The sequence below is a fragment of the Lepidochelys olivacea genome, assembly GCF_965140295.1.
Source record: "Lepidochelys olivacea isolate rLepOli2 genome assembly, chromosome: 14".
In the NCBI taxonomy this organism is placed as follows: Eukaryota; Metazoa; Chordata; order Testudines; family Cheloniidae; genus Lepidochelys; species Lepidochelys olivacea.
Window position 1 is genome coordinate 33,085,075 of NC_140424.1, and position 17,323 is coordinate 33,102,397.

The 17,323-nt window shown below is 46.3% G+C and overlaps 1 protein-coding gene across 1 annotated transcript in view; it reads right to left on the reverse strand.

Moving 5' to 3' along the window:
• Positions 1-431: 431 nt before the first annotated feature.
• Positions 432-17,323, reverse strand: part of LOC311530651 (butyrophilin subfamily 1 member A1-like) — a 28,953-nt gene continuing 12,061 nt past the window's right edge. Inside the window, 7 exon segments of the mRNA XM_084647473.1 lie at positions 432-2,072; positions 2,075-2,083; positions 3,382-3,414; positions 4,342-4,362; positions 12,414-12,518; positions 14,104-14,388; positions 16,409-16,756. Coding sequence (XP_084503599.1) covers positions 1,567-2,072; positions 2,075-2,083; positions 3,382-3,414; positions 4,342-4,362; positions 12,414-12,518; positions 14,104-14,388; positions 16,409-16,756 — 1,307 coding nt within the window. The 3' untranslated portion in view covers positions 432-1,566.

Genomic DNA, 17,323 nt, shown 5'->3' on the forward strand with positions numbered 1-17,323 from the left:
CAGTTCCACTATTAGTGAGCCCATGGAGCTTGGACTTTAGCTATTGGTCCCCTTTTGCACAGGAAGAAAAGGAGGACTTGTGGCACCTTAGAGACTAACCAATTTACTTGAGCATAAGCTTTCGTGAGCTACAGCTCACTTCATCAGATGCTCATGCTCCAATAAATTGGTTAGTCTCTAAGGTGCCACAAGGACTCCTTTTCTTTTTGCGAATACAGACTAACATGGCTGCTACTCTGAAACCTGTCCTTTTGCACAGGGTTGCACTTTATTTCACACTGCACACTTCTGAAGAATTATTTGTGGACAGGAAGTCATGGTGCCTGCAATGGTCTTTGGGTTATTTCAGCATTTTGTTTTGTTAATGAATTGGCTGGCTTGGACAATACATTGGCATATGAGTGTCAGGAAATAAAGGAAGAGTCAGGAAGTTGTATCCAAAGATTTTAAATAAAATATCAGATTCTTTTAAAAGCAACAGCAAATAACCAAGAGCAAATCAGCACATAGGAAATAGACACAATGCCAATGTACAGCATTACAGTCCCTCATCACATCTCCACATCACCCAGTGCTGCAAGGATGTAGGTGTGTAAGCCATCCCTTGTTTCCCTTGTTCACCTGGACCCAACCTCTGTGATGACAGCAGGAGCGATGGAAGCTCCATAAAAGTGTGGGGAGCCACCGGCACCTAAACTCTGGCCCTGCCCTCCCCCACTACCCCTTTTCCCAATGCCCTGCTCCCACATCACCCCTTCCTCCTGAGCCCCCACCCTCACACCACCTCTGCCCCGTAAGGCCCTACCCCTGCTCACTCCTCTCTGCCCCCGCATCGCTTGCTCTTACGGCTTGTTAAAAGTTGGAGGGCATAGTCCCCCATTTTTAAAAGTGATGGGGCCATGGACCCCTGACTCCCCATTCCAGCACCCCTGGATGACAGGTGCACATTCTGGATGTCTGTATGGGACTGCAACCAGCAGTGTCTTTCTCCTTGCAGATGCTAGGCAGAGCACAGCAGACCACAGCCATATGGATGGCACTGGCTATGTTGGTGTCCAAATGGTCTGTAGGTGGCACCATATTGCCTTCAGCCTGCCAAATGTGCACTCCATGTCCCTAGAAATCCTAGTGCCAAACACGAAACTACAGCATTCATGTCAACACACGTGTATGGGGTACGGATCATGTGCAGCTCGGCAGTGTGGACTTTTACAAGTGGACTTGACTAATGTGTGCACATGCCTACAAGGCAGGATGGAGCACACGCTGCAGTGTAGACACACCCTTAGCTACTAACCTGACCAGTGGCTAGAGTTCTCTTGGATTGCAGAGGCTAGTGACAGACAGGCTGCACAATCTTAGGACCAAGGAAATTGGCTTGTCTTCCTCCATCTCTGCTCTCAATGGCTCTTAAATCCAGGGACACCACCCCTCTCCCAGGTTTATAGAAACTGTGCATTACAGGCTCTGCAGAAACATTGGAGACCTCCAGCATCTTAGGATGAGGATGTGTGAGGCTAGACTGGCTGATGACAAGTGTCCCAGAGGGGTATTTCTTCCTGTGTCTCAGGGACACAGTCTGAGCTGTGATTGCAAATCCCAGACCCAGAGCCAAGGGTGGATTTTCTCCCCAGCAAAGGAAGCCGGTGGGAAAGTGAATATCAGTACCCCTTTATCAGCATCAAAAAATGCCACCTTCCCCACTTCATAGTCCAGAGAAACCCGGATCCTCTTGGGCACCTGCTTCAGGGCCAATGGGGAGCGAGGAGAAGTGACAGCGAGGTACTGATTCCCCCAATGGCCCACAGCCCAGATCCCCTCCTCAGTGCTAAATATGATCTCTCCTTTCCTCCTCACAGACTCTCTAGCGATCCCCACAGCCCAGTATCCCCCATGTCCCACCTCCACCTCCCAGTAATGTCTCCCTGAGTTGAACCCCTCGTAGCCCAGCACACAACGTTCATATTCAAATCTCTTAGGATTGTCGAGGCAATCCAGCCGTGTGAATAGCCATTTAACACTTTTGCAATCCACAGACAGGAGAAGATGGGGATGAACTGTGTCTGGATTCAAGTCACATTCTCTGGGAAAGAAAAAATCAGAGCATTAAGGGCAGAGCTCAGCCCTGCGGGAGAGTTTGATCATGTCAGTGACAGAATCTGCCCCAGATGGAGTGTGACTTAGGGAATCGCCTTCCTCCAGAATTTACCAGGTTGGAATGGGGAGCAGCTCTGAGATCTCAGCACAGTGCAGGGGAGAGTCACTCCCCTGACAGAGATGTGTCAGTAACAGAGTGAAGGGATCAGCTGGGCCAGGCCTCAGAATCAGGGTCTATCCCCTCCTGGCCCCACCTCTCCCCATGGAGGGGACTAGTATCCCTGGGGGGACACAGCAGATTATATGAAGTCAAGAATATTGACACAGCTTCCCCCCCCCCCCGAAGTGCTTTATTTCCAGCATGAGTCCTTTTGTTTCCCAGCTGCTTCCTCCTTTCAATGTGATATGGGCCTCCTCACTCTCCTCCCCTCTCCAAATGCTGGATCTCTGACGTGCTCCTTCCTCAGACAGCAACAGGCCACATGGGGCAAGGACTTGACATGCCTCAGATTTCACTGCTCAGCAGCAGGTCCCGTTTCTCCCAAGGGCGGCTGCTCTGGGGAACTGCACTCACCCTCCTGTTAATTGCTATCATCTTCAAAACTGCTCATCATCCCACCCTTCCCTTCCCTTCCCTTCCCTTCCCTTCCCTTCCCTTCCCTTCCTCTCCTTCCCACCACCACCTTCACTCCCCCACCCATCTCTCCTCCACTGCTCGCTCTGGCTCATGTGCAGGAAGCAGGATCTTCCTCCCCTACATTTTATTTCCTCACTTACCCCAGCCCCTCTAGCTGTAATTCTAGTCAACACTTTTCCCATCTCCATCATCATGGTATCTAGACACCAGACACAGAATTCAGTTGCTCCTTGTCTGCAGAGCATAGCTCTGTCCCTCTCCCAGGCAGTGAGGGCTGAAGAAGAGTGAGGAGGAGACATGAGCAGGAGCAGGAAGGCAATTGATGGGAAGACAGGGCAGGCCTTGGCCCTGGGGTAGCAGCTGGGCAGGGTCATGTTCCATTGTACAATGACTGGGAGGTGCTCTCAGAAAGCCCTTCAGGGGGCAGGGCACATGCAGACAGAGGAGTGGGAGGAGCTGTGTATGATCTGGATGCATTGTGCTGTGGCAGGACATAGGCATAAAACCTGCCTCACATCCTGATGCGCACCAACATACAGGATGCTTGTGAGGTCTGCCCTGAACTACTCACTGCTGCAATCAAGGAGAAGGTGCAACATTTTCTTATGAAAGGTGATGGACATTGATACAGTATGATCTTCAATTACCTTTTTCCAGAGGGGCAGCAAGCTTTCTCCAGCCTGAAACCAACCACATAATCAGAGATGAGAATTCCCCAGAACAAATTCTCTAGGATTCAATAGGGTACAGAATGGTACACTGAGGGAAAAAATAGATTTATAATGTCTATCAGATGTTTATGATAAAATAAAGAATCAGAAACACACCTAGATTGTGTAAGTGCTTCTCTCACAGAGGCTACACCTTTAACACACTCTTTTGTATTATGTCAGGTTCCATTAACTATGCAACTGTCAAAAAACTTACGATCTGATTTTTCAACGGACACATTAGAATTAGGATGCAAAATACCTGGTCAGAAAAGCCTGAACCTGGTCCCACCGAGGTCAGTGAAAAATCTCCCATCTATTTCAGAGGGAGCAGAATAGAACATATATGTGCAGCAATCGTGAAAAGATGGCTGCACGTGCTTAACTTTACAGATCGGAGTCACTCCACTGAGTCCCATGAGTTCTACTCAGATACAGCAAGTCAAATCTGAAAGCTAATCCTAATTTTTGAATTAAAAGTGTTTTTCTTGACAAATTGCCTTTTTCAGAAACAAACATTTTTCTTCAAAACATTGCCAATTTAATTTCAATTTTATGACAAAGATCCACTTTCCACTTCTTTTCTGCACTATTTCTCAGTACTGTCAGGATCAAAGTTAAATCGGACAGCTCCTTTCTTTTCAAATCCCTTATATTATTTTGTTTATTCTGTGTGACATTGATCAGCCTTACCTCTATTCCACATTTTTTAAAATCGAAATTGAAAAAAGAAAAACAACCTCCCCCAAGAAATAAATAATCAGAAAAACAACCCTGCCCCCCCAAAATCAATCAACCTAACAAAAAAGCTAAATAAACGTCAACACCACAATGACGACAAAACACTCTGATCAGTATACAAGTGTGTGCAAAAAATAGAAGCAAAAGAAGACTTACCAAGCTCTGCAGTAAGTTTCCCTAAAAATGTAGAGAAATAAATATTCATTATTATATCCAGTTTTATCATCCAGAGCTTCTATCCCCCTGGATACACAGTTGAAAGGCTGTATTCTCTATGTATGAAATTCACACTATCGGTAAAGAGGGCAGTCTCTGAGTTATGGGAGTGTTGGGCAGAGAGATGTTACAATTGACAATACTTAGCTGTGATGATTCAAAAAGGGCTTGGTTTTAAACCTGAAAGTTGCTAGGAACTTTTTCCTCCCTGGAATAGATGCATTTATTTACTTCCCTAGCATGGGGTGTTTCTGTAGGGCCCAGCACTATAGAGCTCAGGTGCACTGCACTTTGTTAGCAAAAAGAGATTTCAGTAAAGATACCACACGCAGGACACAGAGCAACTCTGAAGCCTCGCAATGGCCAGTGTACTCACTTTGATCTCAGCTGCAGCTCCTGCACATCCCCTATCTGGAATCTACAAAATCCTGGCCTGGCAGCTTCACTCCCATTTCTCTGCTGACCTGATACTTGTCATGTGACAATGGTAAAGCTCAACAGAGTCATTTTCTATATCACTGACCAGATCATGTTGTTATAAAAAGGAAACAGAGCTATCCCTAAAACTCCTCAGTCTCTATCTCCATTTCTCCCTGTACTTCACTGTCCAGCCCCAGCTTCTGGCTTCCTGCATAGATTTATAGTACATATAGCCACACACACACACACCTCTTTCTCAGCAGTTGTTGACGTTATTTTGGCAGGTGTTAATGGGATTTTGATCCAAAGAGGATCACAGACTTTGTTAAAGCCAAGCATCTGCCTTCAGGTTCAGTAGAAAGAATCATTATGGCCTTTTGTGTTGTGATCCAGCTAGAAATAATGAAAACTACTGCCCAGTGCACTGGGCACAAAGCCAACCCAGGTAGATTAACAGGGCTATCACTGATAGTGAACTCAGGGGCTAAAAGACCGTGTGTGTGTGTGTGTGTGTGCGCGCACGTGCGTGCGTGTGTGTTTGTTGGAGGTAGAAAACCAAAAGAAACCTGGCAAAGGAGTTATGGGTGTGAACGGAAGCAGATAGGGCTCCTTGGGCACAGACCTCACTACAGTGGAAGATTGGGGATTTTCTGAGCAAGGAAACTGTCTGCTGTTGTTGGTTTCTTCTGTGTTCTAGGATAAAAGACTTTCCTCTACATATTCTGTAAATAACAAGATGACACCAAGAATAGACCTAACTTGTATCTATCAGAAACAACTCTGCACAAAGGGGAAAAACTGATACCAAGCTGGCATGAAGCCCTTCCCCGCTGTGCAGGAGGGCACAGAGTCCCCCTTGTCTCCCACTTAATGTCACCTCCTGCAGGAGGGGAATTTCACCCTCAGTGAAGATACATCTTAAATCATGTTCTCTATGTTCTCATCTCCTACCTATTGAATTATCATCAATACATTATTGTGATATTTCATGTGAGTTTCAAGTTGGTGTTCCTTTATTACCAATAATCACAACAACAAAAATTAACAGCAAACAACTTCATAGAACAGTTTCTATTAGGAGAAAACATTTGAAAAGCAAGTTGTTTAAGAATATTTACAGTTAATGTAGATTGAAAGAAATGTTTTCATTATATGAATCCTTAGCACCTCGATAAACATTAAATTTTTGTTTTACTAATCATGTGACTACATTGGAGTTCAATATCAAAGAGTGAGTATTTCCAAGTTGTGAAAGTTCTGAATTCCCAGCAGAATTAGAGCCCAGTCCTGCTTCCTGGCATATCCTACATATCCAGCAACTTTGTTGGGAGCTTTAGGGGTGCAAGGAGTGTAATTTCAGGCCCTAATATTATCAACTGTATTGTTCTAGGACTTGTGCATTTAGTGCTTGATCCTTCACTCCCTGAAGTCAATGACAAAGCTCTTATTGATGATAGTGGTGTTTCTGGTTCTAAAATCTCTCCCATAATAAATAATAAATAATAAATAATAATAATAATGAGGAGACAAATTTGTGGAAAATTTTACTTGTTGGAGGAAAGATAATGACACCAATGTCGGTATCACATTTCCCAAACAAACAAATAAATAAATAAATAAATAAAATAAACAGCGATAAATAAAAATTATTACTAGAAAATATGAATGGCCATACTGGGTCAGACCAAAGGTCCATCTAGCCCAGTATCCTGTCTTCCGACAGTGGCCAATGCCAGGTGCCCCCAGAGGGAATGAACAAAACAGGTAATCATCAAGTGATCATCCCATAGCCCATTCCCATCTTCTGGCAAACAGAGGCTAGGGACACCATCCCTGCCCATCCTGGCTAATAGCCATTGATGGACCTATCATCCATGAACTTATCTAGTTCTTTTTTGAACCTTGTTATAGGCTTGGCCTTCACAACATCCTCTGGCAAAGAATTCCACAGGTTGACTCTGCGTTGTGTGAAGAAATACTTCCTTTTGTTTCTTTTAAACCTGCTGCCTATTAATTTCATTTTATGAGCCCCTAGTTCTTGTGTTATGAGAAGGAGTAAATAACACTTCCTTATTTATTTTCTCCACACCAGTGATGATTTTATAGACCGCAATCATACCTCCCCTCAGTTGTTTCTTTTCCAAGCTGAAAAGTCCCAGTTTTATTAATGTCTCCTCATACGGAAGCTGTTCCATATCCCTAATAAATTTCGTTGCCCTTTTCTGAACCTTTTCCAATCCCAACATATATTTTTTGAGATGGGGTGACTACATCTGCATGCAGTATTCAAGATGTGGGTGTACCATGGATTTACACAGAGGTATCTATCCCTTTCTTAATGATTCACAACATTCTGTTTGCTTTTTTGACTGATGCTTCACATTAAGTGGATGTTTTCAGAAAACTATCCATAATGACTCCAAGCCCTGGTCTACACTAGGACTTTAGGTCGAATTTAGCAGCATTAAATCGATGTAAACCTGCACCCGTCCACACGATGAAGCCCTTTCTTTCGACTTAAAGGGCTCTTAAAATCGATTTCCTTACTCCATCCCTGACAAGTGGATTAGCGCTTAAATAGACCTTGCCGGCTCGAATTTGGGGTACTGTGGACACAATTCGACGGTATTGGCCTCCAGGAGCTATCCCAGAGTGCTCCATTGTGACTGCTCTGGACAGCACTCTCAACTCAGATGCACTGGCCAGGTAGACAGGAAAAGAATCACAAACTTTTGAATCTCATTTCCTGTTTGGCCAGCGTGGCAAGCTGCAGGTGACCATGCAGAGCTCATCAGCAGAGGTGACCATGATGGAGTCCCAGAATCGCAAAAGAGCTCCAGCATGGACTGAACGGGAGGTACGGGATCTGATCGCTGTATGGGGAGAGGAATCCGTGCTATCAGAACTCCGTTCCAGTTTTCGAAATGCCAAAACCTTTGTCAAAATCTCCCAGGGCATGAAGGACAGAGGCCATAACAGGGACCCAAAGCAGTGCCGCGTGAAACTTAAGGAGCTGAGGCAAGCCTACCAGAAAACCAGAGAGGCGAATGGCCGCTCCGGATCAGAGCCCCAAACATGCCGCTTCTATGATGAGCTGCATGCCATTTTAGGGGGTTCAGCCACCACTACCCCATCCGTGTTGTTTGACTCCTTCAATGGAGATGGAGGCAATACGGAAGCAGGTTTTGGGGACGAAGAAGATGATGATGAGGAGGAGGTTGTGGATAGCTCACAGCAAGCAAGCGGAGAAACCGGTTTTCCCGACAGCCAGGAACGGTTTCTCACCCTGGACCTGGAGCCAGTACCCCCCGAACCCACCCAAGGCTGCCTCCTGGACCCGGCAGGAGGAGAAGGGACCTCCAGTGAGTGTACCTTTTAAAATACTATACATGGTTTAAAAGCAAGCATGTGAAAGGATTAATTTGCCCAGGCATTCGCGGCTCTCCTGGATGTACTCCCAAAACCTTTGCAAAAGGTTTCTGGGGAGGGCAGCCTTATTGCGTCCTCCATGGTAGGACACTTTACCACTCCAGGCCAGTAGCACGTACTCGGGAATCATTGTACAACAAAGCATTGCAGTGTATGTTTGCTGGCGTTCAAACAACATCCGTTCTTTATGTCTCTGTGTTATCCTCAGGAGAGTGATATCATTCATGGTCACCTGGTTGAAATAGGGTGCTTTTCTTCAGGGGACACTCGGAGGTGCCCGTTCCTGCTGGGTTGTTTGCCTGTGGCTGAACAGAAATGTTCCCCACTGTGAGCCACGGGGAGGAGGGAGGGTTGAGGGGGTAGCCACGCGGTGGGGGGAGGCAAAATGCGACCTTGTAACGAAAGCACATGTGCTATGTATGTAATGTTAACAGCAAGGTTTACCCTGAAAGACTGTAGCCACTGTTTTATAAAATGTGTCTTTTTAAATACTGCTGTCCCTTTTTTTTCTCTGCCAGCTGCATGTGTTTCAATGATCACAGGATCTTCTCCTTCCCAGAGGCTAGTGAAGATTAGAAAGAAAAAAAACGCACTTATGATGAAATGTTCTCTGAGCTCACGTTGTCTCCCACACTGACAGAGCACAGAGGAATGCGTGGAGGCAAATAATGTCAGAGTGCAGGAAAGCACAAAATGACCAGGAGGAGAGGTGGCGGGCTGAAGAGAGTAAGTGGCGGGCTGAAGAGAGGGCTGAAGCTGAAAGGTGGTGGCAGCGTGATGAGAGGAGGCAGGATTCAATGCTGAGGCTGCTGGAGGATCAAACTAATATGCTCCAGAGTATGGTTGAGCTGCAGCAAAGGCAGCTGGAGCACAGACTGCCACTACAGCCGCTGTGTAACTAACCACCCTCCTCCCCAAGTTCCATAGCCTCCACACCCAGACGCCCAAGAACGCGGTGGGGGGGGGTCTCCGGCCAACCAGCCACTCCACCACAGAGGATTGCCCAAAAAACAGAAGGCTGGCATTCAATAAATTTTAAAGTTGTAAACTTTTAAAGTGCTGGGTGGCATTTTCATTCCCTCCTCCACCACCCCTCCTGGGCTACCTTGGTAGTCATCCCCCTATTTGTGTGATGAATGAATAAAGAATGCATGAATGTGAAGCAACAATGACTTTATTGACTCTGCAAGCAGTGATCGAAGGGAGGAGGGGAGGGTGGTTAGCTTACAGGGAAGTAGAGTGAACCAAGGGGCGAGGGGTTTCATTGAGGAGAAACAAACAGAACTTTCACACCGTAGCCTGGCCAGTCATGAAACTGGTTTTCAAAGCTTCTCTGATGCGCACCGCGCCCTCCTGTGCTCTTCTAACCACCCTGGTGTCTGGCTGCACGTAACCAGCAGCCAGACGATTTGCCTCAACCTCCCACCCCTCCATAAATGTCTCCCTCTTACTCTCACAGATATTATGGAGTGCACAGCAAGCAGTAATAACAGTGGGGATATTGGTTTCGCTGAGGTCTAAGCGAGTCAGTAAACTGCGCCAGCGCGCCTTTAAACGTCCAAATGCACATTCTACCACCATTCTGCACTTGCTCAGCCTGTAGTTGAACAGCTCTTGACTACTGTCCAGGCTGCCTGTGTATGGCTTCATGAGCCATGGCATTAAGGGGTAGGCTGGGTCCCCAAGGATACATATAGGCATTTCAACATCCCCAACAGTTATTTTCTGGTCTGGGAATAAAGTCCCTTCCTGCAGCTTTTGAAACAGACCAGAGTTCCTGAAGATGCGAGCGTCATGTACCTTTCCCGGCCATCCCACACTGATGTTGGTGAAACGTCCCTTGTGATCCACCAGAGCTTGCAGCACTATTTAAAAGTACCCCTTGCAGTTTATGTAGTCGCTGGCTTGGTGCTCCGGTGCCAAGATAGGGATATGGGTTCCATCTATGGCCCACCACAGTTAGGGAATCCCATTGCAGCAAAGCCATCCACTATGACCTGCACATTTCCCAGGGTCACTGCCCTTGATATCAGCAGATCTTTGATTGCGTGGGCTACTTGCATCACAGCAGCCCCCACAGTAGATTTGCCCAATCCAAATTGATTCCCAACTGACTGGTAGCTGTCTGGCGTTGCAAGCTTCCACAGGGCTATCGCCACTCGCTTCTCAACTGTGAGGGCTGCTCTCATCTTGGTATTCATGCGCTTCAGGGCAGGGGAAAGCAAGTCACAAAGTTCCATGAAAGTGCCCTTACGCATGCGAAAGTTTCACAGCCACTGGGAATCGTCCCAGACCTGCAACACGATGCGGTCCCACCAGTCTGTGCTTGTTTCCCAAGCCCAGAATCGGCGTTCCACCACATGAACCTGCCCCATTAGCACCATGATGCATGCATTGGCAGGGCCTATGCTTTCAGAGAAATTTGTGTCCATGTCCTGATCACTCACGTGACCACGCTGACATCGCCTCCTCACCCAGTATCGCTCTGCCAGGTTCTGGTGCTGCATATACTGCTGGATAATGCATGTGGTGTTTAATGTGCTCCTAATTGCCAAAGTGAGCTGAGCGGCCTTCATGCTTGCCTTGGTATGGCATCCACACAGAAAAAAGTCACGGAACGATTGTCTGCCGTTGCTCTGACGGAGGGAGGGGCGACTGACGACATGGCTTACAGGGTTGGCTTACAGGGAATTAAAATCAACAAAGGGGGTGGCTTTACATCAAGGAGTATTTCAGGCAGGACTTCACGGAGGGTTCCAATAAGAAATGGTGCACCTAAGTAATTGTTCTTATTGGAACAAGCAGGTTGGTCTGGCCTCTGATTGATACATGGCTAGATTTACCTTGCTGCACCTTCTCTGTGAGTGACTGCAGTGTGACCTAGAGGAATGAGTCCCCTAGACGGGGCGGGAGGGGGGAAGCGAATGAGTACAAAACAAATCTAGTCTTTTTCTTGTTTTGATCCACTCCATCTATCTTTTACATCTTTGGCTGGCAGCAGACGGTGCAGAAGGACTGCAAGCCATCCACATCTCATGGCTGCTCGGCAGGAGATGGTACAATAGGACTGCTAGCTATCCTCATCTCTTGCCTGCCCGGCAGAAGATGGTACAACAGGACTGCTAGCAATCCATATCGCCTCCTGCTCACCATAAGATGGTTCAATAGGACTGACTGCAGGACTAAAGAGAATGACCTGGTCAAGTCACTTCTAATGTAGTCCCTGCACCCATGTCTGCCCAGGTGCTCCTGGCCGACATGGCCAGGAGCACCTCGGACATGACGATGACGGCTACCAGTCCTATTGTACAGTCTGCTGCCACAAGGCAAGGGGTTGCTGCTGCTGAGTAGCAATGCAGTACCACGTCTGCCAGCACCCAGTAGACATACGGTGACGGTTACCTGAGCGGGCTCCATGCTTGCCGTGGTATGGCGTCTGCACAGGTAACTCAAGAAAAAAGGCGCGAAACGATTGTCTGCCCTTGCTTTCATGGAGGGAGGGAGGGAACGGAGGCCTGATGATATGTACCCAGAACCACCTGCAACAATGTTTTAGCCCCATCAGGCATTGGGATCTCAACCCAGAATTCCAATGGGCAGCAGAGACTGCGGGAACTGTGGGATAGCTACCCACAGTGCAACACTCCGGAAGTCGACGTTTGCCTTGGTACTGTGGAAGCACTCCACCGAGTTAATGCACTTAATGCACTTAGAGCATTTTCTGTGGGGACACACACACTCGAATATATAAAAACGATTTCTAAAAAAACGACTTCTATAAATTCGACCTAATTTTGTAGTGTAGACATACCCTAAGCAAGTGATTTTTAAGTCAGGAGAAACTTGTGGTATGCAAGACAAATCAGACTCCTGAAAGGGGTGCAGTGGTCTGGAAAGGTTGAGAGCCACTGCCCTATCTCATCTCACAGCCTGGGACGTCTTCTCTTTTCACTTTTCTCTAATTTTATGTGTCCCGTTATATATAAATGTGAAGGCTCAGCTGGTGTAACTCAGTGAAGTTCCTTTGCAAGGACATTTCCATACAAAACCATTATTTTTTGTTGCTTCTACATTTTTCATGTTACTTTTTAGTTTTTCAGATGTAGCCTTACTGCTTTTATTAGAAGAAAATCTTGCATTATATTTTCCTTTATAATGTTTACCTTTTATTTTAAATAAATAAATAGTGATACCAATGAAACATGCGAAAATCATCAGGATCACCGACAGAGCCACCATCCATGGATTCGCCTTTGGGAAAAAGGCAGCTGTAAAAGAAAACCCCAGAGGGACTCACATCACTCTGTAAGTAAGGGCAAAAATCAAAGGATTCCACATCATATAAAGCTACCTCCAGCAGGAGTAGTCTAAAACAAAGGTGGAAATACAGCCCTGTCTGCAGTGCACAGAGCACCAGAAACCTATATTACAAGGACTCCAACCAACACAGGCATCAATTCACAGATCAGCGTATGAATCAGCCTGGTTTAATTCACTGCTGTTGTTGCACAAAGAGACAACCTTGTCCAATGCCTAAAGCACTGGCTTCAGACTCAGGAGACTGAATTATGTTCCCCACACTTCTGGTGCCCTGCTGTATGAGCTTTACTATGTCATTTCCCCTCTGTTGCTCTATTTCCTGTCCAGTCTTTTGCTTGTCTTGTTCATTTAGTTTAGAACTATCATAGTTTATTTGTACAGTGCTCAGCACACTGGGGCTGCAATCATGGGCGGTGCGTAATGGAGGCTTGGGGAGAGGCCAGAAGCGGGAGTGCAGTGGCGGATTACCGCACAGACCCACAGGGCCTATGCCCAGGGGTCCTGGCCAATTTGGGGCCCCCGGAAAAATCCCCACTGCTACAGCCTTGGGGGTGGAGGAGCTCTTACTCCAGGGCCACAGTGGGGACACAGAGCCTTTCTGGACTCGGGGTGGCAGCAGACAGGGTGGAAAGGAACAAGCGGGGTGTGGGCCTCGGGAGAAGAGGTGGAGTGGGGGTGGAATGGGGGCAGGTTCGTGGTTGGAACAGGGGCAGGCTCACAGGGGAAGGGGTGGAATGGGGTGGGGCCACGGGTAGGGCCTTGGGCGGAATGGTGGAACGGGGGATGGGCTCTGGGCTTGGCGCTCTGGCCAGGGCCAATTGCTCTGCTGCAGTCCCGGCCGTGGGTGAGAGCTCAGCCCCAGCTGGGGCTATGCTCTGAGCCCCTCCTCTCCATGGTCCCAAAAGAGCTCTCAGGCAGAAGCAAAAGCAGAAGCTCCCCCTGCAGTTCCCAGCTGCCTCTCCTCATAGTCACAGCTCCCAGCTTGCCGGCTCCGGCAGCTGTCACACAGGGCGACACCATGTGACCAAGCAGGGCCAGCAAATCCTGGCAAAAGTCTGGGGGAGCATGTGACCCCATGTGTCCCGCCGTGTCACCACTGCAGGGAGGAAGGTCTCGGGTTTCAGCCCCACTCCTGAAGCCCCAAGCCCCAGCAGGTGCTTCCCATGGGGCTGAAGCCCTGAGACCCCCCTCCCCACAGATTTGAAGCCCCAAACTCCTGCAGTCATGCCCCAGCTCTCAAACTTCTGAAGATTGTCATATGTGGCTTGGAGAGTCAGTAAATTTGGCCACCTCTGCTATACAGTATAGGTGGGATCTTCAAAAGTGTCTGAATTATTTAGGAGCATGAGTCTTGTTGACTTTCAGGATACTTTTTGAAAATTCCACCATTGGTTTGTTTCTTTTGTAGGGTTTTTTGTCTAAATATCATACTCTAGCCTTCATTGCTATTGATACATTTTAATGTAGTTAACCAATCTGCTGTTGTATTTTTTCTGTTGCTGATCACAGTGTGTTGCTTTGGTGGTAACTGACCTGATATATAAAATAATGTTGATTCCTTTTTTCGGTTGGTGTGGGTGCTCTTGACTACGCAAGACAAGTTCTGGTGTGAATTCTCTGTAATAACGATGGAATTTTCAATGTCAAACAGCTCATTGGCTTCTTTGGAATTTGTTTCAGAGAGCGATGGTAAATGCTGTCCACTGGCATCTCTCCACAGCACCTCAGGCTGTGGGTACCAGCCAACCGATCGACACACCACCCGGATCCCTCCATCCTGATAATCCTCAACAGAGATGTGAGGAGCAGTGCCTGAAGCTAGAGAAAATTAATAAATCAGTATTAATTTATGCACATGTTCAGCCTGGAGGATAAACATTTAAACTTTCCTTTTATTCCCTATTCTCATGGACTCAGGAAACAATATGAGCAAGAAATTATAATTATTTCATGGAGCGGGAAGGGAAAACTTTTTCCTTCACTAGTTTTCCATTCCAGGATCTACACATGGCAAAACATTGTATTTCATGATTTCATGAATCCGTTAGCTGGTAAATGATCTTAACACTAACGGATAAAGAAAAAGATTGAGAAAAATAAAAGTTATATTTCAAATGTACCTTCAGGTGAAATATCTCTTCTTTGATCATATACAGTCTGCTTTAGCTAGCCCTATGGGTACATGTCAAAGACAGAGGAGAAAAGTCTGTCCATGTCTGGTCAAGTTTAACCCAGAGCTCAGTATGTGTGGCTGCTCCTAAGCCCCTCTTCACTGGTGAAAAGCAGTGGAGGAGGAATGGGCTTTCACAGGAGGAATTGTTCTCCCTCCTTAAAGTTTTAGCAGCCTTCACCAGAATGAAACGAGATAGCACCAGAGTGACAAGGAGCCAGCAGAACACTAGCCACTCATTTTCAGACGTGGAGTAGCTAGTGTACCCCTTATCCAATGTACTTCATGTTTGGATGAAGAATCATTCCTCGCAACGGACTTGGGGAAATTTTTCAAAACCACCCAAATGACATAGGAACTTAAATCCGATTTACAAAAGTGACACACTGGAGTTACTGCTAGGAAATAAATTGAAGGTAACAGGAAATTTTGAATAGTAAAATGCAAATAAGAATCACTGAGAACGCTCTCCAAAGGAAATACAGGCACATAGAACTATAGGATTGGAAAGGAACTCAAAAGGTCATCTAGTCCAGCGGTTCTCAGCCAGGGGTCTGTGGCCCCACAGGGGGCTATGAGCAGGTTTCAAGGGGTCCACCAAACAGGGTCAGCATTAGACTTGCTGGGGCCCAGGGCAGAAAGCCAAAGCCCCCACCCTGCTGTGCATGGCTGAAACCTGAGACCCGTCACACGAGGTTGAAGCCGAAGCCTGAGCAAGGTAGCTTCGCAGGGCCCCCTGTGGTGTGGGGCCCTGGGCAATTGACCTGCTTGCTATCCCCTAATCCTGGCCCTGGCTTTTAAATGCAGAAAAACAGTGATTGTGGCACAATTGGACTGTAGAGTTTTTACAGCAAGTTGTGGGGGAGGGGGCTCAGAAAGAAAAATGTTGAGAACCCTTGATCTTGTCCACTCACCCACACTGAGACAAGATTAAATACTCCTAGGCCATCCCAAACTCGTGTCTGTGAAACCTCCTTCTTAAAAAACCTACAATTGCAAGAATTCCATGGCCTGCCTAGGTTACCTGTTCCAGTGCTTAACTATCTTCATAGTTAGAAAGATTTTCCTGCTATGTAGCCTAAATCTCCTTTTTTTTCACTGCAGCATCATACTGTTGGCTCCATATTCACTTTGTGGTCCACTAAAATCTCCACATCCTTTTCTGCAGCATTGCTGCACAGACAGTTATTCCCATATTGTATTTGTGCATTTATTTTTTCCTTCCTACGTGTATTTCTCTTTGCATGTTTTTACTCAATTTCATGTTGTTGATTTCAGACCAATACTCCAGTTTATCAAGATCATTTTGAATTCTAATCCTGCCCTCCAAAGGGACTGCATCTTTCCCAGCTTGGTGACATCTGCACATTTTATAAGTGTACTCTCTACTGCATCATCTAAGTAATTAATGAAAATATTGAATAGTACCGGACCGAGGAATGACCCATGTGGGATCCCATTTGATACATCCTCCTAATTTAACAGCAAACAACTGATAACTACTCTTTGGGTTCAATTTTTTAATCAGGTTGTGCACCCACCTTCTAGCAATTTCAGCCAAACCACATTTCCCTGGTTTGCTTATGAGATTGTCATGTGGGATTGTGCCAACAGCCTTACTAAAAATTAAGATATATCACATCTATTGCTTCCCCACACGCTACTGACCTGACACCTTTAGTTCCAATTGGGCTTCTTCATAATCCATACCCTCTTGAACAAAACAGCTATACTGTCCTTCATCAGAAGGTCTGATATTGAAAATTCTCAAGGCAACATTTCCATCGGTGAGACCATCTTTAAAGAGCTCTGTCCTCCGCTGATATTCTGACATCTGCTGCCCATACTGGTCCTTTCCATCACTATAGCGATGAACAAATGGAGAGAGTTGGGACCGGAACCACGTCACCTCCATGTTCTCAGCGCTCATCTTGGGGGACAGGTGACAGGGTAACACAATCTCTTCTCCCACAGTGGCAATGACAGGCTGGTCAGGTCCAACCACTTTAAAACGAGCTAAGAAATGTACCAGGATACAAGGAAGATAAACTCAGAGAAAGCATGGGAAATTCATATACATTTCTTTAACAATACACACAAACAACAAGATCTATTTCATGTATTTTATATTCCATGGGGCATGAAATTATATATGGAGTTTACAAGAAATAATGCATTTCCACAACTGTAAATTATTCGCAAAAAGAAAAGGAGTACTTGTGGCACCTTAGAGACTAACTCATTTATTTGAGCATAAGCTTTCGTGAGCTACAGCTCACTTCATCGGATGCATTCAGTGGAAGTGAGCTGTAGTTCACGAAAGCTCATGCTCAAATAAATTGGTTAGTCTCTAAGGTGCCACAAGTACTCCTTTTCTTTTTGCGAATACAGACTAACACGGCTGCTACTCTGTTAAATTATTGTTATACCAGATGTAGGGTGAAACCTCATTGAATCTGGTGGGTGTAATAGCCACCCTTCATTCAGAATAAATGATAGAAGCAATGAAGCTCCTTTATGGAGTAAAGTAGCTGAAACTTTCAGAGCCACCACTCAAATTACATGCCATGTGCAAGTCTGGTC